Consider the following 26,324-nt stretch of genomic DNA (forward strand, 5'->3'; position numbering starts at 1 on the left):
AAGTAGAGTGTGTTGAAGAAAGTTTAACTAGGTTCGGTATTCATAATATGTAATTATGAGTGATGTAAATGATGTAATAAAGAGAACAAAACTATTATTGTAAACTTGCTTCATGAGTTTCAAGAGCAAGTGATTTTAGAGTAATATGATTTTTCATTTAGAGTCTAGAATTAATGTCATGTGTGAAGAGATCTTCTTGAGCCTATGTTTAATATATACAAGTCTATATAAATGTCTGGAATCCCTCCAAACACAAGCAAAATCCCTCTTGAAGAAGTCAACCTCCAAACAATAATAAATAAATTCAATTCGGCTCACATATGGAGACACACTCATTTAGCATGACATGTCAGCTCAAGTGTAGAGGAAAACTACTATTTATAAGTGGCTAGGGTCACCACAAAAGGTAGAGAATTCGGACAAGCATCTTTGTGTTTTTTGGATGGGTACCACAAAGACAAAGCCTCAACCTCCTCATAGTCTTGATGATCACAGTCTCTGCATATTTGTGAAGAGGATCTCAGTGATCTCATAGTGACACACTCTGTCTCAGCATACAGTCATGGTCTCGGCATATTTGTGAAGAAGATGATCTTGGTGATCTCACAGTGACACACTCTGTCTCAACATATAGTCATAGTCTCAACATATTTGTGATGAGGATGATCTCGGTGATCCCACAATGACACACTCTATCTCGGTATACAATATATACACAGTCATAATCTCGGCATAGATGTAATCATGGTCTCGGTATAGATACAGTCAATCTTGATGAAGACACAATTACAAGGTTATGATCTTAGTGAATCTAGGTGCAACTCTAATTTATATATATGCATATCTCAGTATAAATATCTCATTTTTATGGTAAAGATATCGGTGAAGGTACAACAATGGTGCAATAGTAATGATCTTGGTGGTGCAGCAGTAATGACCTCGTTCTTGCAGCAATGATGATGATCTCAGTAATGACGAAGAATAGGATTAGTGTCTTGGTCTTGGAGTGGCAAAATAGGTCAAGGGTCATGGTCTTGGTATTCGTCAATTTGAATCTCTATAAGAAGAACTTGTGTGGGTTTTACTCTCAAAGAGTGAGAGGTTTTGGCCCTGGAAAAAAGCCAACATCTTGTGTTCTTGTCTCTTTTGTTTTGGTAACTATTTGATGAATTAATAAAACACACTCTAATAATAACAAGAGAAGATTGTGCTAATAAGAAAAAGTAAAAAAGTACCTCACAAATAGTTATCATCATGAGAAGAATCTTATTAACCTCATTTCCTTAGATTCCTCAAAATGGTATCAAATCTAAGGTGTTGAAGTCAAAGGAAGGGCAGCAAAGAGACATTCAAGGATCAAGTTTCAAGAAGGGCATCAAATCAAGTTGAAGGTTATCGAAGAAAAGTATCAAGATCTACATTGAAGAATCAAACCCTGATTTTAATCAAACCCTAGATCGAAGAAGTTATCTACAAAGCAAGGTAGCTCAAAGGACCTTAAAAACGAAGATCACATCATCTTTGAGAAATTCAAAACCCTAGAAGCAGTTCTAATATACACTACAAAAGAAGGCAAAGCATATTGAAGGCGAGAAGGCATTGACATCATCTTCAAGGTTATAAAACAAGAAAGGATCATCTCCTTGCCCTAGAAGAAGATCATCTAAGGAAGCAGCAAATCATCCTCATCAAAAGGAGAAACCTTTTCCATTGAAGAAATGATTTTTCACTTGGAAGAATATCATCCAAGAGGGAGCTCTAATACATCTTCTTCAACCATTATCAAAGTGATCAAGTAGAAGAGTTCATATTCACTTGTCAAGTAAGTATCTTTTATTCTTTAATTTATTTGGTAAAATGACTTTGCGTTTGCAAGGAGATCTATAAATTGGATGGGTCATCAAAATTTCTTGCATGAAGAAGGAGGATAGACATATTCCTCTAAGAAGTTGAAGTCATTAAACATATCAAAAGGTCTCCTTTGAATACATGGAAAGGGATTCTTATGAAATATCCCCTCATATAGCAATATTGGAGACATCAAAGAGATGTATATTATAAGCTCGTAAGACTATTCTCTGAAGATACGATAAAGAAGGTCACATGAATTAGATCTGATCTACACAAAAGTAAAATATATCAAAGGATGAAGAATATCTTCATGAGATATCAGTTTGCAAGATCTAGGAGAAATGATAAGAAGATAAGCATCATTGTTCTAAATGCACTAACTGATAATCAAGGTAACAGATATCCATGGGATAAGAAAGTTACCTCATTCAACTTGTGATTTCTATGCAAGATAGAAGAAGACAAGTTGAGGGAAAAAGTGTTGAGGACTCAAACATTTGCTAGAAGGAAAGGAAGTTTGGAAAATTCAAGGAAGAAGAGCATAGATGAGATTCAATTCTATGGAAGTAAAAGGTTATTTACTTTACAGGAAATATTTTCCTTAGCTTAACAAGGACAATAACGAGAAGAATAGAGCAGAAGCCCATTTCACCAAAGAAATGAAGGAAACTGGAAGAAGGAAGACCAAGGAAGGAGAAGCACTAGAAGAAAGAGCTTGTGACATCACCATAGGGAAATATGAAGGGCCGCTGCAACAAAATCTATGGTAGTCAACTTTGAATAATATAGCTCTTGGTGACCTTATTGAATATCAAAGACTGAAGTCATCCAAGACAAGGCTCATCATACATCAAGTCAAAAAGGAAACATCTACCAGATGGGGATATGCAAGATCTTCAAGATTCTCTAAGGAATCCTCATTGGAGGATTCACAGATCTAGAGTGGAAACAAGTGTTTCATCGGGAACTCCAACTTATGGAATTCATGGGATGATGGTATGATGACATGAGAAATGAAGTAGTGGTTGAAGGTATTTAAAGGTAAAATGAGGTATGTATGCTTGTATTTAATATTATGAAGTCATGGTGTATGGTTGCAGGTAACATAGATCGCTAAATCTATATTAAGAAGCATTATCAAGGGAAAAGGATATCCTCCTCTGAAAGGATGCACAGAGGCATAAGTCACTCTAGACGAAAACAACATAATATATCCTCATATGAAGTATGAGGTGGTTGACTACAATTAAGGAAATCTGATTGGAAGATCCCAGGAATGGAATGTGTAAGAGAGGAAGAGATGATGATATATGAAATCATGATAAAGGCGATCAACATCCAAAAGAAAAAGAAGATTTGACTAGGAAATCTCCCGAAAATATATGAAGATGTTGATGGAAATCTGAAAAAAATGGAGACCCTTGACAATGGATATCTTTGGGAGATGTGCCAACATGCAAGATGTTGATACCTACATGAAGATGTCGTGAAGAAGAGCCATATTTTAAGATACTATTTTATTTAATGTTATGTTTTGATTTCTTGAATGATATCTAGATGAGTTCATGTGGGGCTACTGGAACAAGAGTTGTAAACGCAATTACAACTAGTATTTGTGTGGTGAATGGAAATACCTGAAATAAGCATGATGAGAAAGAAGTAGCCACATGAAGAAGGTTCCAGATATATACCAAGAAGGCCACTTTCCATGAAGAAAATAATTACATGACGAACCAAGGAGGAAATTGATCAATGGCTAAAGCCCTAGAAGGTAGAAGTTCGACTGAATTTCATGATATCAAGGAAATAAATTGATCAATCAGCTAAAGGACCCATGAAGAAGGAGTTTTTGATGAAAAGGAGAGTCCCTAATTAAGGAGGAGTTATCGTAAGTTCCTGATCAGAGGGAGATTGGGTACATTCCTTTACAGGAATGACATATCTTCCCTAGTTGAGAGGGAGAGATAGACACAACATTCTTGTCTTCAATTGGGAAGAAAGAATGGAGGATTAGGTAATCATCTGGAATTTGGTGCTCTTTAAGGATGTGTAGGGAATCCAATATAAGAGTAGGCAAGAGGACCGATATTCTTTGAGGACTGGGAACCCAGGATAAGAATAGTCCTAGAAGGTCATACTCAGTGAACACTCAGGTGGGTATGTACCTTGAGAGACAATGATGAAAGTGTCTATGGTCATTGGTCTCGCCAACAGTGTGCTCTGATCTGATGAGAGATAGATCTATCAGTCAAGGCATTGTTGTGGAAATAATGTTGGTTACTATGATGCTATACAGATAGGTGACCAATCTGATTCTTCTTATGAGAAATTCTTCAAATTGAGAATGACCAAGTACCATTATAAATACCTCCCTAGTTAAGAGGGAGTGTTGAAGAAAGTGTAACTAGGTCCGGTCTTCATAATGACATGTAATTATGACTAATGTAAATGATGTAATAAAGAGAACAAATTATTATTGTAAACTCGCTTCATGAGTTTCAAGAGAAAGTGATTTTAGAATAATAGGATTTTTCATATAGAGTCTAGAATTAATGTCATGTATGAAGAGCTCTTCTTGAGCCTATGTTTAATGTATACAAGTCTATAGAAATGTCTAGAATCTCTCCAAAGACAAGCATAATCCCTCTTCAAGAAGTCAGCCTCCAAACAATAATAAAGAAAGTCAAGTTGGCTCACATATGGAGACACGCTCGTTCAGCATGACGCGTCAGCTCAAGTGTAGAGGAAAATCACTATTTATATGCGGCTAGGGTCACCACAGAAGGTAGATAATTAAGACAAGCATATTTGTTTTTTTTCGGATGGGTACCACAGTGATAATGTCTCGACCTCCTCATAGTCTCGGTGATCACAGTCTCGACGTATTTGTGATGAAGAGGATCTCGGTTATCTCATGGTGACACACTCTGTCTCGGCATACAGTCACAGTCTCGACATATTTATGATGAAGAGGATTGTAGTGATCGCACAGCGACACACTTTGTCTCGGTATACAGTCATAGTCTTAGGATATTTGTCATGAGGAGGATCTCGATGATCCCACAGTGACGCACTCTGTCTCGGCATACATTCTAGACTCAATCATGATTTCGGCATAGATGTAATCATGGTCTCGGTATAGATACAATCACGATCTTGATGCAGACACAGTTTGAAGGTTATGATCTCAATGAATCTAGGTGCAGCTCTCATATATATATATCTCATTATAGCAATCTCATTGTTATGGTAAAGATATCAGTGAAGGTACAACACTGGTGCAGTAGTAATGATCTCGGTGGTGTAGTCATGATGACCTCGATGTTGCAGCAGTGATGATGATCTCAGCAATGATGAAGAATAGGATTGGTGTCTTGGTCTTGGAGTGGCTAAATAGGTCAAGGATCATGGTCTTGGTATTCGTCAATTGGAATCTCTATAAGAAGAATTTGTGCGGGTTTTCCTCTCAAAGAGTGAGATATTTTGGCCTTGGCAGAAAGCCAACATCTTGTGTTCTTGTCTCTCTTGTTTTGGTAACTATTTGATGAAGTAAGAAAACACACTCTAATAATAACAAGAGAAGATTGTGCTAATAAGAAAAAGTAAAAACTACATCAAAAATAGTTATCATCATGAGAAGAATATTATTAATGTGATTTCGCTAGATTCTTCAACAAAGGGTGTATTCCCCTATGTGATGAGTTATCCTATTTCTCGGTATGGGTGGAAATTATTGCTCCTCGTTGTGATTCCAGGTTGAGATGCGCTTCCTGATGATATGATCTCCGATGATGATCCAAGTAGTAGCCCACTGGAAGAGATTCTAGGTATCAACCTGATGCATAGAGGTTGGTAGCTTGAGCTCCCCTCCGGTATCAAATTCTTATTCTTCTAGATCCGAGAATGTTCAGCATATCAGCAGGAACAATCAAGAGATAAGAAGTAATAATAAAAGGATGGATAGAGATGTACAATGATGGTTTGTGATGATGAGTCACTTGAGATATACATGGCATGATGACTACATGACAGATATTATCCATGATGATACGTGATGAAACTTGAAGATTCCAGAATGGCATATTGTTCGATGGACAGATATTGGGAGGTGGAATTCTCCCTAGTTGAGAGGGAGTGTTAATTTTTGAAACTGCATAAAATTCCACCTTATACAACTCAAATGACCAAGGTAATGATTTCATTAGATTCCTCTTTTCGAGAGGATCAAAATCGACCTAAAGATCACCCAATTTGGTTAAGCGAAAGTTAAGTTATGAATTATTTTATTCACACATGTATTATGGAATGTCTAGGCCCTAACCACATGAGTAACTGCTTGGGTCGGGCTTAACCCCAAGTGGACCCTAGGGAAAGCCAATAAATAGAAGATACCTCAAGATCATTTGGACACATCTTCTCTTCTATTTTGTCTTGGTTCACACAGTTTTAATGAAAGGAGTTCGCATAAGGGTTAGAAATTACAGGCGAAATGTTCGATCTAGGTTAGGGTTTTATGGATCTCGGACACTGGCACAGAACTCGGCATTTTAGTCCTTGGACGATGGCACAAGCCTATGAGAGCGACCAGAGACCCATAGACAATGGCACAAAGGCTTATGGGAGTGACTTGGGCTTCAGAGACAGATTTGGAGGCATTAGTCCCCGGTCGCTCACACAAAATGGTCCTGTGAGTGACCAAGTTGTCTTGGACGCTTGCACAGTAACTTCAAGGGAGAGACCAAGGGTTTTATGTGTTTTTCACCCGGTCACATGCACAGAGTCTTCTTGAGAGCGACCGAGCAGTCACAATTTCCGTCACAATATATCTGAGAGAGCGACCAGGGAGTTTCGGTCGCAAACAAACAGTGATGATGAGAGCAACCAGAGTTCAGATCTAGGGTTTTGCATCTTGGCTTCAGTTGAATTCAGTGACCTGGTAGATCTGGGTTTCGCTCTACTATTATACAGATATATAGATCTATAGATCTGATTTGTTAGTATCCGTTGTAAACATATGTATTGGGCTCATTGACAGTGACAACAGTATACAACAGTTGACATCAATTTGTGACATCACATTACAACCATTAGTATGAGGGTTTTGATTCCTATCATGATTATATCTATTTCACGGATATCATTATTCTTTTTCTGCATAGATAACATTATGGATCATTGTACTCTCTTTTGTTGCATCATTTGATGATGATCTAAGAAGAAGAAGATTTACAAGGGTCTTCCCCATACTGGGTTTTTCCCTGGTCTCGAACCAATCCTGGTGTCTCTATGTGCATGCTTTCTTCTACTATTCCTTTTATATTCTGTTGCATTGATGATGACGTTGATGTTGTTTCTTTCTATGTAATTGCATATGCTGATGTATAATGGTGTAGATCTAAATAACGTAATGATGGTATGGGGTGAACTTAATGTATTAATGATGAAATTCAATTATCAAAGCAAAGAACAATGTCGCCCTTAGAAAATTTAACATCAAGGATCATGACCAATCTCATAATGATAAAGAATTGAGAAATAACCTATCAGGTTATTATAGGCCAAGGAAATGGAAAAACAAGGTGTAAAATCCAATGCTATATTCATTAATTCAACTCCACAAGTAAGATCTCAATTTATGAATATGTGAAGCTAAATATCCCTTAGAAGGGGAAACACACTTTACTCAAATTTGAACAAATTTCCACATGTTAAGATATGAGACTAGAAGGTGGAAGAAGCCTAAAGAAGATTTAGAAGACATGATCTATCAAGTTTGATATTGAAGAGAATTAGACACCGAGTAGTGATTTATACTCAAATGTGAAGTATACAAGCACATAAGACATTAGATTGGAGGGATCCATTTTAACAATAGGTTTCATGTGGGACAACTTAAACATATTGCATAAAATGCCCTAAAAGTGATGTGCCTAAGGACAGAATGGTGGGGAGAAAACAAGTTATTCATTTCAACAACATACACAAAAATCCCTCCATTGTTCCATTGTATTTTATTATATCTGTGTAGCATTCTATTTTTTCTTGTTAACAAAAAAAACCTTATTTAAAATGTATTTCCCATCCCATGGACCATTTTCCCTTGTGGATAAAGAGTCTCTCTTTGGTTTTAAATAAAGTTTACTAATAAATAACATTGACATGACACTCATAGTTAGAATATACATTTTCATGTTAATATGAAAGCTTTTATGGCTTACATATGGTGAACTTATATGGATGTTATGTTAGTCAAGATTAGCATTTCATTATCCTAATTTGATTCAGTATAGTTTTATTTCAAATATCCACCTTCTTCAATGAATAATTCTCTTCCAAACCTCAAAGTGCCATTGAGTTATTCAAATTTGATAATTAATAATATAATAATTAATTTAAGCCATCTAATATTGGTATATATTAATTTCAAGCATCTTATACAATAAACCAAAACAAATAAATTCATCCAATATACCAACAAAAATATAATACTTCCATGGAGTATCCAATATATCTTAGCATTACTTCTTCATAGCACTTGATAACTTAATTTATCAAAGTCTTTATTATAATAGAAAATCCTCATGATTCCATATCTAATATTTTCCAACTTATATACATAACAATTTGATTTATCCTTAAATTTGCAAGACATTTTTTTTGCAAGTTAAATTTTGTATTACCTCTAGATGTCAAGATACATCACTGATAAACCATGTGTCAAAATAAATTGGCCTTAATCAGTCACAAGGGAAACTGAATTTATTGGCCAATAGTAGAAGAGACAAAGTATCAACAAAAATAGTCTACATTTGATCACAACGACACCCTATCCAAACCAAACTACTAGAAAGCATAAAGAAACAACAATACAACATACTCAGGAATCTGAACATGTCACAGGAGCAGGGTCCCTCACACTTGTTCCAGTTGGTGTAGAGGGCTTGGAATCACATTGGAGATGACACTCGAGGTAGGCCAAGCAGGTATTCAATATCTCCAAGAAGTACATATGATGGTGGTGTTGCACCCTTCAAATATCATTCAGGGAGGAAATTATATATTCATATCTTCATGTATTTCCTTGAGAACACGACCTCACAGGGCCTTCAACTGCGAATGCAAGATGATGTAGTGCATTATTGGTTCCTTCTTCACCTAGTATGATGAAGGTTAAGAAGCCAATGGGACCCCTCCATTATATTTGTATATGTGTAGGCCTAATGATCACGAGTAACATTTTTCTTGAGTTGGTGAATCTCCTCTAGAATGCTAGGAGAGGTCATTGAAAGATAACTAGTTGCTTACTCTTGGGCCTGAGTCTAGGCACATGGCCAACCTTTGTTAAAGAGTGCTACTAGGAGCTCATTCCCCTACCTAGAAGCCCCTCCTTGATGGCTCATTCACACATTTTGATCACCTTGATGTCATCTTCCTTGGTCTCAAAAATCAAAATTTTTGCACTTCTACAAATGGCATTTTTGTAAGTCAACCTCATCCTTCATCTATAAGTCAGCGCCATTGGTGAATAGACATGACTCTTCATCCCACGTCAACCACTATAAATATAAGTCAAGTTCACCTCATTTTGGCATGAAAACATAACACACATTTCTCCCTTTTGATTGGTTCACATAACATCTTAGGCAACTTCTTCTCCACATGTGCGAGACACTTCTGGGCATCTTCTGTTTTCTACATTGACTCCTTATGCAACTGACTTTGACCAACATTGAACGAAGTGATTTTGGCACTATTTTGCTGCGATTTTTGTGGGGATATTTCTATTTGGACAAGCTGCACATTCTGGCACAAGAACTGAGGTTTTTGGTGAGATTTGAGTTGTGTTGACCATAGGGTCTGACCATAGGTTGATCGCAAAATTGACTAGTGTTTACTCTCTCCTTTGACCAATGATTTCTGAATTGTTTTGGCATCATTTTGATCAACTCTTAAGCCCACATTGACTGGGTGTTTGACCGAAAGTTTGGAGAATGTTTGATTCGATTTTGACCATTGTTGACTTCTCTGGTTAGGGCAAGTTGGGTATTGTTTACAGACTTTAGAATTGTAGATTTGACAGAGACATATTTGGATCAGATTGGGCTTCTTGTTTTGGCATTGATTTTGGTTGGTCATCTTTCTTTGAATAGTCAAAGTTTCGACTTTGACTTTGTCATCATTGTACAAAATTGGATTTTCTCTCTTTGTTGAACATTTGATACTAACCAATAAGAAGAATCAGTTGGGTTTTTCCCTGGCATTAGCCTAAATCTTTGTGTTCACTGTCTTGGCTTATGTTCTTGTGCACTGTTGATGATGTTCTATCTACAATTACTGTCAATAGTTAAATGGTAAAGTGATTATTCAAGTTTATTATTGAATATGAAATGGAATTGTTATTGGGCTAGTAAGTTATTGAAGTAATTGTTGCAAGCATAGAACATACCATAAAATTAACAACCTTGTTGGTCTTGCCTAGCAACCCCTCTGCGGCTGCAAATCCTATGTTTGGGCATTGCGACCAAGAAGGAAAGAAACCAAACATAGAACTAGGACCTCAACCAACTCCCCCAGAAAGAAACTCAAACAACCAATGCTCAGTCAACTACAAACCAACAACAAAGTATCCAATAAAGGCCCCAATTCCCCCCAAAAGCTATGGAAAAACAAGAAACGACAGATGCCCAAAGGCTCGACCACTTAACCAAATGAATCCAAGGGGTGAGAGACCGGAGAAATGAAACCACCATAGGTCCACTAGGAAAGGGACAAGACCAGGCTTAAGAATCAATGCAGGAACTGTCGACTGACGAAATACTTGGAATTTTAGCTGACAATGGAGCAACAAGATAAAAGAAAGAATCACAACAAAAGTTAACCACCCCCAAGCAAATAATAGGAAATGAAAATCCAATAGCATGTAGCAAACCCTTACACATTTATCACTACCCAAGAAGGTAAAGGCTGACAGAAGCCATGACTGTGACAACTCACTGAAGGTGTGGACGAAGTCCACTCATCCAACGTTATATCTCCACATTATCACACTTCACAATTCTCTAACAACTCCAAAATTAGGTGCAACACTCCAACCCACCTCCACGAATGCCCAACCTTCACACGCAGACACCTGGAGTAGGGGAAGTTGAGAGCCAACATGGGTTACTACCTTTGTTACACCATAGGCAAGTGACGCACGCACTAGGAAAGGTCAAGACTCATGCCATCTTCTATCCAATCATACCACCAATTCAAGTGTCTAAGAGATGAACAAAGGGAAGTTTAATCCCACCCACAGTGGGGGTGCACTCTCATTCAATAATAAATAACCAACTCCACTCTATACCATTGCAAACCAAGTTGCCTTCAAAAACAACACCATGACATTGTGGGAAATAAAACTTCGCATGCATCTTGCACAAGATGCGCTAACCACATTATCTCCCCTCTTAATTATAGTGGGAAGCAAGGTGACAAGCACTCCTCCCAACCTTCTTTGAGAAATGTTCATTCACCCACTTGAAAAAAATTACAACACAATTAAAATAAAGTTGAATAATAAAAACACTATTAATATATTTTTATATAAAACCAATAAAAATATAACATTATTTATAATTGACAAAATAAATTTTTATAATTTAAAATAAATAAATATTTATTTTGAAAATAAATTCTCACATTTAAATTATCATTCATAAATACCCCCACATACATACATACATACATACATACATACATATATTCGTTGTTATCCACACACAAAAATGTATCTCGACCCAAAATCTACCAAAAATAAAGACTCATAGACCTCATTAATTCTCCAACTTATATATTAATCATTTTGTGGTTTTTACTTTATAACTTTAGTATATTATATCCCTCACTTCTTTATTTTATATTCGATAGCTTCTTCATATTCGTTATTTTATTTTTTAAGTCAACGAATTAGTTTGGTTATTTTAATTTTTTTTATTTATTATTTTTTATAATAAAAGTATAATTTTGATTTTTTAATATATTTTTAATCAATTTTGCATATATTAGTTGGAATTATGAATTTGAATAAACCAAATGTTTTAAAAGTTTTTTATGGCACTAAATCTCTGTGTATTCAAAATCTCATTTTAACAATAAAATACTACAATTTTATTAAAAAAAAACAGATTACTAGAAAAAAACAAGCAAATAAACATAAAAGAGTTACCCAATAAAACATAATAGTAGTCTAAGTATTGAACATTTGAATCATTTTCATTAACTTAAAATTATTATTTGGCAAGAACAATATTAGATTGATGAAATTGTACATATCAAAATTAATATTGGACAATCTAGTTGTATTAGAAGTATTGAAGAACATTAAATCTCTTTTTTTCTTTTTTAACATTAAAAAGTAACAATTTCATCAATCTAAAATTGTAATTTTTGAAAAAAAAAAACAAATTCCATACAAAATTTGAATAATAGTAAACTAGAATAAAATCAAATTGATCACAAAAAATAATCTTTTTTTCACAATAAAATCGCTAATAAATATAAAAACAAATAAACTTATCTAAACAAAACAACAATAAATAAATTAAACCATCTTTTTTTTAATATATAAAATTTAAAATACAATTATAATTATGAATAATTCATAATAATTTTCATTAAATTAAATAATTTTATAATCTTTGAAAAACTATTTATATATCATTATTAATATAAAAAATAATAAAAACATTATCATAAATTTATTATAATAATTTGCAATATTTTTTATTAATTAAATTCAATATTCCAGAACTTAACTCTACAAGAAAAATGTTAAATTCAATCTCAAATATTCTACACTTCATCCTATTGTAAAAATCTGGTTGAGCCAAGAGGCTCATTCCACAACCCAGTGTGAAAGTTGTGTAAGTATGGTCGTCCCTCTTAAAATAAAAATAAAATATTCTCTAAATAGAAAAGCAATGTTTGCCATAATAAAAAATATATATATGTTATGCATATTTAATTAGTTATCCATAAAAACATATTTGATGGACTACAAGAGACTATCCTACAAAAAAAATCGTTCTGTCACACCCACGCAACATATACGCATATATAAATAGACTACTATACATAAATTTTCAAGCAACATCTTATAAATCAATGTACGGGCAGAACAAACCTTCACACTAAGATGAAAATGCTTATGAATATCATAAATAACATATGCTTAGCTAGTATCATAAAATATGACTTTATGCATTCAGAAGTCCTAAACAGATACCCACATTTGATAGGGTGTGAATTGTCCAGAGAAAGCAACTGAAATAAATCACACCAAAACCTTGGCAGCAGAACTGAAGAGATATGATGAAACATTGAGTAATATATTCAAATAAGAAACGTTGCGACTTGGCTCGGTTTAAACCGGCTCCCTTCAATTTTTCTTTCGTTTTATTGACACCAAGCTCGGCAGTAAACTGCTTCCTTTTCGTTAATTGTTGGCACAAATGGCAGTGAGATAATTGCCAAAAACATGTTTTACGGACTTCAAGAGACTATCCTGCAGAATCATTCTACCACGCCCACAAAATATTGTATACAAATATAAATAGACTAGTGTAGATACCATTCATTTCAAGCAATATGTTATAAATCAATGCACAATCAGAACACACTTGAAGACTAAGACCAAAATGCCTATGCATAATATAAATAATATATGTTATCCAGTATCATAAAATATGACTTGATGCATTCAGAAGTCTTATACAGGTACCCACAATTGATGGGATTGAACTTTCCCATAAGAAAGCAACAGATAAATAAATCACACAAAACCTTGGCAGCAGAACCAAAGAGATATCATCGAACATTGACTAATATATTCAAATAAGAAACTTTACAACTTTCCTCGGTTTAAATAGGCTCCCTTACATTTCTATTTCAGTTTATTGGCACCAAGCTCAGCAGTGAAAATTTCATACTGCTGCAAGCTCAGCAGTGAAAATTTCATACTGCTGCCTTGTCCTTAATTGTTGGAAAAAATGGCAGTGAGATAATTGCCAAAAACATATTTTACAGACTGCAAGAGACTATCCTACAAAGAATCATTGTCACACCCATGCAACATAGTACACAAATATAAATAGACTATTGTACAAACCATTCATATGGATCCTGTTTAATCTTTTGCTTCTTAGATATCCTCAATGTTTGAAATAGAGAGTTCATCCAAACTAGAGCAATCTTGGATTTTTAGGTTATGTTCATTGGCAAGATGTAACAAGCAAATGAAACAGAGATGCACCGAAATGTTTTCAGGTTCAGCCGCAGCACATATAGCAGGAAAGCTGTTCAGCAGTCTCTTGAATGATACTGCGCTTTCAGACCTTTCTCCATAATCCTGACAAAAAGCATCCCAACATCATTCCAGACTCTAGACCACATAAATTTGATAGGGAGTGTAAAGAACTCAAATCATTTGTCTTTGAATTCAACTGAAATAAGGTTGAAAGGGCCCTCAAATTTAAAGAAAAAGAAGGAAAAAAATAACTAGTATTAACTTTTACAACCTCTGCATGTAATCCAAAGTAATAGTAGGAAGTCCCTACTCTAATTTGGGTTGCCCTTTCATGAACTCAAGGTATTAAACCAGCTACTGATAACTGTTATGAGAAATAACAAGGTATGTAACATGCATCAAACATCAGGAATCAATAGCAAATTCCCTGAAGCGAGCATGATTCACAATGAAAAAAACCAAGCATCTGTCCTGCACGCTAAGTTTCCAAATTGTATAGGCAAACACATAAAAGAGTATGACGATCTACTATGAAATATCTTAGCTTTAATGTACTGATCTGGACTGGACCATTATATAATTTGTCATTTATTTTGATGCTTTCTGAGTGGAAAAAATGGAGGAATCAGTTTGCAGGGGCAATTTTATCAGTGGGGCCTAGTTTGGAAAATTGCGGTCTGAAACTTACTGAGGCAATTTTGAGACCTTAAATGGCATTTTTCAGGGGAAAACTTTCCCACTTAAGCATCAATCCACATGATGTTGTTCTACACTTAAAGACCTTTCCAACAATGCAAGAATCACGTCAATCAGAGTTCATATGCAAAATTTATCTCTCCTAGGAGTTAACCTATTATGTTTGACCAGCATGACATGAATGGATGTCATGTCAACCCCTGAAGTACCATTTTTTTCCTCCCAATTCCACTGTATGAGAAGATGCTTCACTGTCCATAATCCATGCATTATCATTATTAAGTGGCAGCCAAGAACCCTTGGCTTTTAACTTCGTTGAATAAGTAGTAGAAGATCTTTTTAATACAGCTTCCTGCACTATTGAGTCCCATTCTTATTATAGAGGGAGTAATCATTTCCTCCAAGCCAACGATGTGATCTTCAATCTTCTTTGAACTTAGCTCTGAAACCATGTTGAGAAATCAATGCAAGTAGATTAAGGTTTGATTCCTCTTTCTTGATAATTACTTGTGAGTTATGTTGGCTTCTTTTACTTATTTATTATCTTATATTTCATCAAGCAATTACCATATTATGTGCATATGAAGATCACAAAAAAACTAGACACAATATATAGGCACTATGCCAGGGCAAAACCCCCCTCAAAGGGAAAACCCAGTAAAAAATTCTCTTCCTTCAATAGTTTTCTTTGAGACTCTTCAACCTAGACATAGACCAAACCTTCCCTCCACACCAAGTCAGCGCTTCCAGATCTTTGACCCCTTTGCAGCACTGCTTCCCCCGCAGCGACATTCGGCATCAGGAAGCAACTAGCAACAGCAACACTTGGAAGACTTCAATCTAGCAAACTAGGGCACAAAAGAGAGAGAGAGTAGCAAAAAAACTTCGATTTCTTCCTTTGCCTTGACCTTGACCCAACTCGCACTCCTTTTGGCTTCCTTGATCCACTCCACACTTTTTCTACCTTCTAGAGAGATATCAAATTAGTTTGAGATGAGATGTTCCAAATGAATTTGATCTCCTTCCTTTATAGGCTCCAGGTGAGGTCGAATCATGGTTCTAAAAACGGGAACCGGTGACCGTACGGTCCACCTAATAAACCGGGTTTCAAATCGAGACTGGTCAGGTCTAAATGCACTGGTTTTTAAAAAAATACATAAAATAATTCATTTTTAGTGAAAAAGCTATTTTTAAGATTTAAAACTATGATTCCAAACCAATAGGACACAAAATATGCAAAGTTTGCTCATATATATACCATGTAAAGATGAATATGTCAAAATGGCACCAAGTGCAATACATATCAGCAACAAAATATATAATCAATGAGGCTCTAAATGGCCTCTACAGTGCAAAAACAAAACCTACAAATTATGGGGCCACTGGCCTACCACAAGTCTACATATATGATAATAGTGATCAGCGTTATCATTTGAAACTTCTCATGAGTCATCATGATCAAACTCAATTGGTTGAGTCTCGACTCCCAAACTTTGCAATTGCTTGAGTCACAAACTTCTCTATTGGTTCAATGACTTAAATCTCAATCTTCTGAAGGTATTCTGCCCTATTACTTCATTTGGTGCTCCACATAGCTTTACATGGCCTCCTATCCCAGCCAAGTGTTGCTTGAACCTATTAACACCCCCTCCTTCAATAGATTTTTGGCAATATTTGCAGATCATTTTACCATCAATCATATCACAATCAGCCCATGCAGTATCCTTGACTTTGCAGGCATGATGACTACCACTTAGCTCAAACTCTTTTTTGTTGCACTACTCCAACAAAAACTCAACACTCTCCAAGCTCCCAATCAAACTCACAAAAACTCCAATGAGATGTGCAAGGCAAGTGAAGGGGGTGAGCTCCTTTTAAAGGCTTGGAGAAGGTGTTTTTGGAGGGAAACAACCCTTATTTTCCCTCCAAAACACCCTAGAAGCTTCCTAAATTGCACTGCGTGGATCCACCGCGACCTTGGCAGCGAACCTACCGGTTAAGGACAGAACTGGCCGGTTTGACCATAAACCAGCCAGTTAGCACCAGTTTTTGTTGTTTCTGGGCGAAATGAGGAGTTGAACCTGGTATTTATGTCAGTTTGACCCGGTCAGCGAATGACTTGGCCAGTTTGACCAGTTACCGATTCAAATGGTCATTTTCTAAAACATTGGGTCGAATAGGTGTCCTAGGTTGACTTGTTGTGGAGGTTACATAAATCATGTTTTACTCAATAAGAAACCTTTTTACATGAACCGAAAGCCCAAGGAAGATCTCTTTAAATGTACAATGACTCTAATGACTAAAAATAAATTCTAGAAGTCCTCAATGGGGATTTTGACCTAAAACATGATGACCAAATCATGAAACCCATGCTTTAATAAGTCATAGAAATGATAATAAAAATATTTTCTTCATTCTTTTGATAAGTACATCTCAAATACATTAATGAAGACCGAACCTAGTTACAAATTCCAACACATTCTCCTTTGTGGCCCTCTGTCCTCCTTTCTCCCTCCTTTCTCTTCCTTTCCTTAGCCTAAACCCTCTAAGGGCTTGCGGCAGCCTTCCTAGGCCTTAGGTCATAGGCTCTAGGGCCCTCCCCAAACCCTCAGCATCCTTCAAGCCCTAGCGTCCAACACTTTTGGGCCTCTCCCTTAGTCTTTAGGCCCTCCAGGGCCTCTTCTCTCCAGCGCTAACCCTCCTTGGCAATTTTTGGCCCAACACTTTCTCTATTGAGTTTGGTGTTGGCCCTCCTTGGCCCTAACTTGCCCTAGATTCATCCCTGAAGTGTTTAAGATTGATTCCTTGGTGGTTTTGCAAGAGAAAGTTGCTCGAAATTTGAGTTTTCAGTGACTTGATCATTGGAGAAATTTTTAGCAACTTGGGCAAGTTCATCTTCAAGGCTTTAAGCCTAGGATTTGCTCTCTAAACCCTCATTTTGCCTCTGTTTTATACAGTAGTGATCGCAGTGATATAATAGCCCTACAATCACATTTAAATTGGTCAAAATAACTCAAAATTGCAAAATCTAAATTTTCCTAAATTTTGGCCATTTGGGCATTGGTTATCTAGCCTAGATCTAATTTTTTACTTGCTGGAATTTACTGCATAACTGAACATATCAAATCTGTAATTTTCAAAAACATACACTCTAAAAAACCCTAAAACTTGATTTTTTCAGTTTTGGTGAAATTTCTTAGTTTTGGGCATATTGGGCACTTGTTGTAGCATCATTAGCATGCTGATCTGCTGATTTGTTTATTGTTGTAATAAGTTACTTTGTATCTTATTTATCACTGAATACTTCATATTTAAGTGGGCTAAAATCATAATTTACATGTGCTAGTCATTGGAAAATTTTATGTTTCGCGTGCTTGGCAAATTTCATGACCTAAAGTGAATCTCTTATTGTTGTTATAACATTAATAAGTTCTAAAATTCTGAAGTATTATTGCTAATCTGAGTTGGAAATCTAAAGTTTTATTATCTCATCTTGGTCTTGAGAATAGTCTAAGTTTGCACTTGAACAACTCAAAATCTAAGTCTAATACTGTTGATGAATAAAGTTAATTCGGGCATCTAAGATCTAATTGGCATTGTGGTTCTAGCATAAGAATATTCTTGAACAGCCTTTGGTTTACATCTTGTGGATAATCATTAGTGGATAAGTGCTCTAGTTTCTTTGAATTGGTTAAGCATCTTGTTAAATTTTAGGTATGTTCTATGCTTACAGCAATTTATTTAAATTTTCACAGTTAGCTCAATATCTTTTCTGGATTAGCAATCACATCAGCATTAAAGTAAACTGCAGATAGAACATAAACATAAATCGCAGAAGACAAGCCAAGACAAGAGGACAATGTGGTGCTAGCCAGGGACAAACCCCAATGTGGGAAACCCTTGATCAATTCTTCTTATATGTTCTTCAATAGTTCAGGAGAGAGAGAGAGAGAGATAGTACATTTACAACATAAGTCAACACTTTGTCTTATCTAGATAAGAGCATAGATCATCTCTAAGAAGATGATACATGAGATCAGTTGAAGACATGTTGCTTCAACTGATTCTCCAAGGTGACTCCTTCACCTATCGTTGTGCTGCATTTCGTCATCATGTTGCACCTCACCGTGCTGCACCATGCTGCAACCATCATCACTATGCTGCATCTCATCATGCTACATTAATCATGACTGTACCCATCACTATACTGCATTACACGCCATTGTTGCACCATGTTGCCATACTGACCTATGTGTTGGTTGCATCTTGCTTGCTTCTTGTCCCTAGCTTGCTTGTCGTCCTAGCATGTTTGTTGTCCTTTGCATGCTTGTCGTTGCATGCTAGCTGTCCCTTGAATGCTAGGTGTAACATTGCATGCTTGGTGTATTTGCTGCTAAGTACCATACAACTGTCCCAATGTTAGTTAGTTGTCCCTTGCATGCTGCTCTCCTTCGGAGACAGATGCTCTGGCTATTCCGGCAGTTCCCCGCAGTTCCAATTGTTCACGGCAATTCCGGTAGTTCCGACAATTCTCGCTGTTACAGGCAGTTCCGGCAGTTCTAGCAATTTCGGTTGTTCCCAGTAGTTTCGGCTTCTACCCTCTGCGTTAGCTTTCTCGCCCATTCCGAACGTTCCAGATATCCCTAGCAGTTCTGGCTTTTCCCGGCAGTTCCCGACAGTTCCGACTTCTACCCTCTGCATCAGCTTTTCCGGCTATTCCCGGCAATTCCAACAGTTCCGGCAATTCCAACTATTCCCGGTAGTTTCGACAGTTCCGGCAATTCCGGCTATTCCCGGAAATTCTGGCTATTCCCGACAATTCCGGCAATTCCAGCAATTTCGGCTATTCGCGGCAATTCCGGCTATTCTCGGTAGTTCCAACAATTCCAGCTTTTCCCGACAATTACGGCAATTTTGGCTATTCCGACAGTTCCAACTATTCCCGACAGTTTCGGCAATTTCGGCTATTCCTGACAGTTCCGGCAATTCAGACAATTCTGGCTTCTACCCTCTGGATTAGGACATCGTTATCCCTTAGGATCTCTCCTCCTACTAAAACCCAAAGACAAGTAGAGAAGAAGAGATCCCAAGTGTGTTGAAATGACTTGAAGGCCACCTCTATTTATACTAAAACGTTCAGCACAAGGGGGGTTTATTTGGTTGCTGGCCGACCTTGACGAATTGTCCCATAACACAAATAAATTCATATCTCCATGAATACTTATTGGAATCGGATGATCTTTAGATCAATCCTACACCTCTCGATGAGAGGGATCCAAGAAAAAATATCAGCTTCCATTAATAAGATGACCCACATGGAGTTTGGCCCTAGTTGCCAATTTTAACACTCCCTCTCAACTAGGGAGAACTCCATCCGCTGATCCATATGATCGACTGTACTATCTCTGCCATCAGTGCCCTGCACTGCTCTGCTCTGCTAAAATTTGCTTTGCTCTGATGAACCATGAAGAAGAAGAATTGATCGAGAATGTCTCATACCATTCTCTACTGACCTGAAGTCAGTTTCATTTGAAGAGAGTGTGTCACATCACTCTCTTACTGGCCCGAAGTCAGTTTTATTGATCCCAAATCAATATCACAATAGAGTGTCTCAAACCACTGATACTGATCCCAGATCAGATTCATTGATCCCAGATCAATGGAGGTCATCCTAGCATAGGGAGTACGATAGATACAACGATGTGTCCATCGATAGTACTACTATGGTCCCTAACCCCATTTCCCTGCTCATTGATCAGATGAGAGGTAATTCCCATGAGTCCCAGACTGCATGGGTAGGATGCCTCGACAGGAGAACTACTCATCCTATCCACAGGAGAATGAATCATCCTGTCCATTGGTCGCCATAGGAGAACTAATCATCCTGGCTCACAGCCGCCATGGGAGAACTAATCATCCCGGCCCACAGGAGAACTAATCATCCCAGCTCACAAGAGAACTAATCCTCCTGTTCCACAGTTGCCACGGGAGAACTAATCATCCCAGCGCACAAAAGAACTAATCATCCTGTTCCACCGTTGCCACAGGATAACTAATCATCCCCGCCCACAGGAGAACTAATCATCCTATTCCACAGTCGCCACGAGGTATCACAAGGAAAGGTTGAACATGTCATCTTGTACATAGCGCACCACAAGGTGAGGGTGAGTCGCCCTGTGGTCATATGTTGCTCCAGTAAGTACCCCAAGCCCCCCAGAGCTCCCAGAGCTCAATGCATGCAACATGCAGGACCCTTATAAGAGGGTCTCTCAACAACTCCAAGTCGTTCAGGAAAGTCACAGATTTGACCTCTCCCCGAGGTTTTGACAAAATGTCTGCGACCTGTACATCAATCTCAATGCAATGGAGCCTCCTCGCTCATCGACTTACCCTATCCCAAATAAGGCAGTGTCTGATGTCTATCTGCTCGAGCAATCATCGAATACGGGATTCCTCAATAATCGAATCCCCCTCTGGTTGTCACAAAGAATCACAGTGGTATTCATCATGTGTACAAACAGCTCACTGATGAGCTTCCACAACCAGGCAGCTTCACACGAGATCATACTCGTAGCTATGTCTTCAGTCTCAGCAGTGCTTACAGCAACCGACTTTTGCTTCCTCCTCATCCATGATATCGAAGCAGAATCCAGAGAGAACCAACACTAAGAAATGCTCTAGCGATCCTCCACACTGCCTGCCCAGTCAACATTCGAATAATCATGCAGCATCATATTTTCGGCAGTGTATCTCAATCCATGAGAGATTGTGCCCTGAAGATATCTCAGAAGATTCTTGGCACCAATCTAGTGAGGCTCAACCAAATATGAGCTCACCATGCTAACTGCAAAGCATATATAGGGATGGAAGTTCACCAAGAACATTAATGCAGATGAGTTTACGAAACTTGGAGGCATTTCCCAAATTTGGTTCGGCATCACCACCATATAACTTCTGAAAGTTAAGATCCTCGAGGTAGTCACGGGCTTGCAGTTTACCATTCCATATTTGGAATCCAACTCCCTCTTACTTCTTCAAGTGAGATGGTCTGCACCTGTCAGAAATAGGTCGTTTCTCAGAAGCTGTTGGTATGAGAGGTCTACCATCCACAACCTTCAAACCAATGTTACTTGGGAGCGGGAGCAGGAGCGGGGAGCGGGAAAGAAAACGGGAACGGGAGCGACCATTTTCAGAAGCTCCCGGTTTGGGAGCGAATCCGGGAGCGATTTTTTAAAAATATATATATTTTTTATATTTTTTAATTTTTGATACATATATGTCAACAAAAACATGTAGAATGATGAAATAGACATAAAAAACATAAAAAAAAACATAAATTGATCATTGAACCATATCACATCAATCATCTAGAAATTATAATCGTCATCAACCATGTCCACAAGTTAGAAAATACATATTACAACTGCAACATATTGAGTCTTATAAATCATGATTCATCAAATTCAATATTAAAGTTTCAACTTCAAGCTTTCAAAATTGAAAATTCAATAACATTTATCATCATTGATCACCAAAGTTGTACTTGTAAGCTAAGTTTAACCATTACAAGAAGTAATATCGAAGATATTTCTAAGTCCTAACTTCTAACTGTTAACATGATATGTAATGTTAAAAATTTATAAAATGAAACATGAATAATGAGATGAAATGAAACAACTTTAGTCTTTCACAAAGCATCATATTCATAATTCACAATCATTACCAATGAGTTATAATTGCCAAGGCCCAACTTCAAAATTCAAATTTTGATTGTCACAGTGATATAATGTTTACAAAAAATATCATAATGATATGAAAGAGTCAAGAGTCAAGAGTCAAGGACTCAAAACTCAACAGTTATGAAAACTAAAGTCTAATAGAAACTAAAAAAAACAAGTAAACTGTAAATCTACATGTGGCCCTTGCCACGAGAGTCTCCTAGAGTATAAGCAGGTCGTGGTGGTCTTCTAGGAGTCTCCCGCACAAACCGACGACTAGAACTAGAACCTCCACGCGAGGGTGTAGATGGAGGTGGCGACAGCAAAGGAACAAGACTCGGACCTCGAGCACTGCTACTGGATGGTGGAGGTGGAGGTGGAGGTGGCATGGATGCTGCTTCATTTTCATCCCTTACAAGTTCCTCTTCTAGTTCTTCAATATGTACAATGCCATCCTCCAAATTGTCATCCTCTGGGTGATTGTCCCAAATTTTATATGTGGGATCCTCATTAGCCCGATCACAGTAATGACTCAACAACCTCAAGTTGTAGTGCACATAAACCAAGCTTTCTGCTCAGTTTTCATTGAGTCTGTTTCTTTTCACATTATGTATATAACTGTAGGTGCTCCAACACCTCTCTGCTAAACAAGAATTTACAACCTGTGAAAGAACTTTTTTTGCCAATTTCGGCAAAAGTCCGTGGCCACCATATGTTTCCCACCATGTGAGAGAATCAAATTTATCTTTGTCGTCCATTGCATGGAAGTTACCATACAAACCAGTGCCACTGAAGTATCTGCCTATTTCAAGGCGCACAGCTGCACATTCCTCCCTGTCAGGTACCAACTTTTCTAATGCTTCCAGATATCCTTTAGTTACCTCTTGATCTAAATGGGGTTTGGTCCTAACCCCACCCCCTGCTGCAGGTTGGCCCAACCAAGATGTAGAGTAGTATTTTGGCGTAAGGATATACGCCAAGCAATGTAGTGGAAGGTTAAGCCTATTCCACCGTTCACACACACAATCATGAATCAGTTTGTACAAGTTGGGATCTCTATTATGAACAATGTCTTTTATTTCCCCCAACATGGTATCCATTTGCTCATACACCTCGCTAATCACTGGTTTGTCTGTATCTGCAAACCGAATCATGTGATAAATTGGCTTGGTGAAATCCAATACCTGCCTCACAGTTGTCCTAAACTGCCCATCAACAGCGGCCTCCTCCACCATTTCAAAACCTGCCATGTCAGCTACATTTGTAGCCCTTTCCTTTAACACCTGCCAATGTGGACTTGATACCACGCTAGCTAATGCCTCTCTTACCTTCAAAAGGCGCCTGAAGGTGAGGTAATAGCTACCAAATCTAGTCCTCGCAATCTTCAGCAACTCCAATCTCGAGTGACTGCGGAAAAGGCCATGGGTATTGCTATGATTTGTAATAAATTTTATCATTTGTTTTCCTTTCTTGTACAAATTACCAATCCATTGGTATTGTTCATTTTTGTTTTTGACAATATCATGCAACAGAAGGTTCAATGTGTGAACCAAACATCCAGACCAAAATATGTTCGGGTATTTATCCTCAATAATTGCTCCCGTTGCCTTACAATTAGGAGCATTATCAGTGATGACTTGGATGACATTGTATGGGCCAATACGCTCAATTGTTTCAAGTAATGCTTCTGCAATGTTGATGGCGGTCTTGAACTTGTCTGAGTAATCATGTGCAGCTAGAAAGATGGGACCACTAACAGACACAGCAAGAACACTTATCAATGGCTTGCCTTTTACATTTGTCCATCCATCAGATACAATGGACACCCCATTGTCAGTCCAAGGACTTGTCATTTTATTCAAAGAATGTGATATTTTTGCTTTTTCATGATCAAGGCCAACAGTTCTTGCCTTGTCATACCCAGGGCTCTTGTATCCTTTAGGGGCATCATTTATGGCAGAAACCATTTCGTGCCAATAAGGTGAGCGTAGAACATTGAATGGTATCCCACATGCATAGAGAAACCTGTAAACTTTTGAATCCACATCATTCCTACACCCCTCATTAAGGAAATCTGATATGGTTCTACGCCTTAAAGATGATGACCCTATGCCTCCATGTCCATATCCACTGCCTTGGGAGGATGCTGAAGGAGTTCTTTGTGATTGTGAGCTTGGTTCAAAGAAACCCATTGATCTTTTTGTTCTGTGTTGGGCTTCCTCCTCTTCCCTTATGTATTTGGCTCTATCTACTGTTGACACCGCTGCACAAGTTTTGATTCCTATTTGTTTCTCTCCATCCCATGGCCTTTTTCCCGCAGAGGTGTCTTCTAGCACGGGTGTATGAACCTGTGTAATCATTGTTGCAATGGGGGCAATGAAATTTAGTGGTTCCACCCCCTCTCCCTGTTTCAGCCCTGTGAACATATTTCCACAATGGAGTTTGGTCTTGTTTAGTTTTTTGAGGGTCATGTTCACCCTCCTCCACCTCCTCCTCACTGGGGTTTTCACCCATTTGACTTTCTCCGGCGTCTTCATCCCCCTCTTCAGTTTGGGGCCCCCTGTCCAGCACCATAATAACCATAAAAGGGACCAGAAAGAGGCAAATGCCAATAAATATCGTCAGGTCCATGGTTTTTGATGTTTGTAGGGTTTTGATTCTTGAATCTGCAAATTAATTTAATTTATTGGGATTAATTAATTTAATTTATTAATTTAATTTAAATGCATGATCTTTAAACAGTTAAACTCAAACAACTAAATTAAATTAACTAAATTAACTACCTAACCAGCTAAACTAACTAGATTACTAAGTTACTTACCTCTGCAGGCTTGCTCCTCGCTCCTTGGCACTTGCTCCTCGCTCCTCAGCACTTGCTCTTCGCTCCTTTGCTCTTGCTCCAGCTCCAAACCTTGCTCAATGAAGTTATAATGAATTTTTTTTGGCCCATTGGGCTTATAAAACAAAAAAAAAAATCTAATTTTTTTTATTTTTTCGGGTCCGGCGGATTTTTTTTCCGCCGAACCGCTCCCGGCCCGGCTCGAATCGCTCCCGGAGCGATTTTTAATGTCCGGGAGCGATCAGGGAGCGATCGCTCCCCGATCGCTCCCGGGCATTAAAAATCGCTCCGGGAGCGCCGGAGCGATCGCTCCCTGTGTCGCTCCCTAACAGACCAGGGAGCACAAATTTTTTTCAGGGAGCACGCTCCCGAAAATCGCTCCCGTCCAGGAGCGATTTTGGGAGCGCGCTCCCGCCCGGAGCGCACTTCGGGAGCGGGTTCGAAGGGGGGGGGCGCTCCCCCGCAACATGGCTTCAAACAATGGTTTGGATCGGCTTCACTTTTAGTGAATCTCAGCTTCATCAGACAGCTATCAATCCTCTCATATTAGGCCCGAGGTGTTTTTCTTCAAGCCATAGAGGGCTTTCTTCCACCTGCATACATGAGATTCCTGATCATGAATCTCAAACCTGTCGGGTTGTCCTACTACATGAGGGGAATGATCCCCTTGTAAGATTTTCATTCGATACATCTCGAACATGTACCTTCATGCTCTTCTTGAATTCAAGCATCCCTGTCACCATTTGACTCACATCAAGTAGGGTCCCATAATAAGTAGACCTCCAGTGCTATAGATGAGATATGTCAATTGACATGATCCCCAATGGACCATCCTGCAACTTGATACAAATTGCCAACCCTGAACCCATGAGAAAAAGTATCTTTGAAAATTTCATTTTCAAACACGTACCTTTCATGCCACCCTGTAGCCTTT

At 37.9% G+C, this 26,324-nt stretch overlaps 1 protein-coding gene across 1 annotated transcript in view; it reads right to left on the reverse strand.

The window, feature by feature from the left end:
- Nucleotides 1-13,519: 13,519 nt before the first annotated feature.
- The window catches only part of LOC149143080 (condensin complex subunit 2-like), a 215,645-nt gene continuing 202,840 nt past the window's right edge, over nt 13,520-26,324 (reverse strand). Inside the window, exon 13 of the mRNA XM_089448169.1 lies at nt 13,520-14,239. Within this exon, the coding sequence (XP_089304295.1) occupies nt 14,033-14,239 (207 nt within the window). The 3' untranslated portion in view covers nt 13,520-14,032. The remainder of the gene's footprint in view (nt 14,240-26,324) is intronic.

The sequence above is a fragment of the Pinus tabuliformis genome, chromosome X (genome assembly GCF_031772625.1).
Source record: "Pinus tabuliformis cultivar Carrire ecotype Pingquan chromosome X, CPIR1, whole genome shotgun sequence".
Taxonomy (NCBI): Eukaryota; Viridiplantae; Streptophyta; class Pinopsida; order Pinales; family Pinaceae; genus Pinus; species Pinus tabuliformis.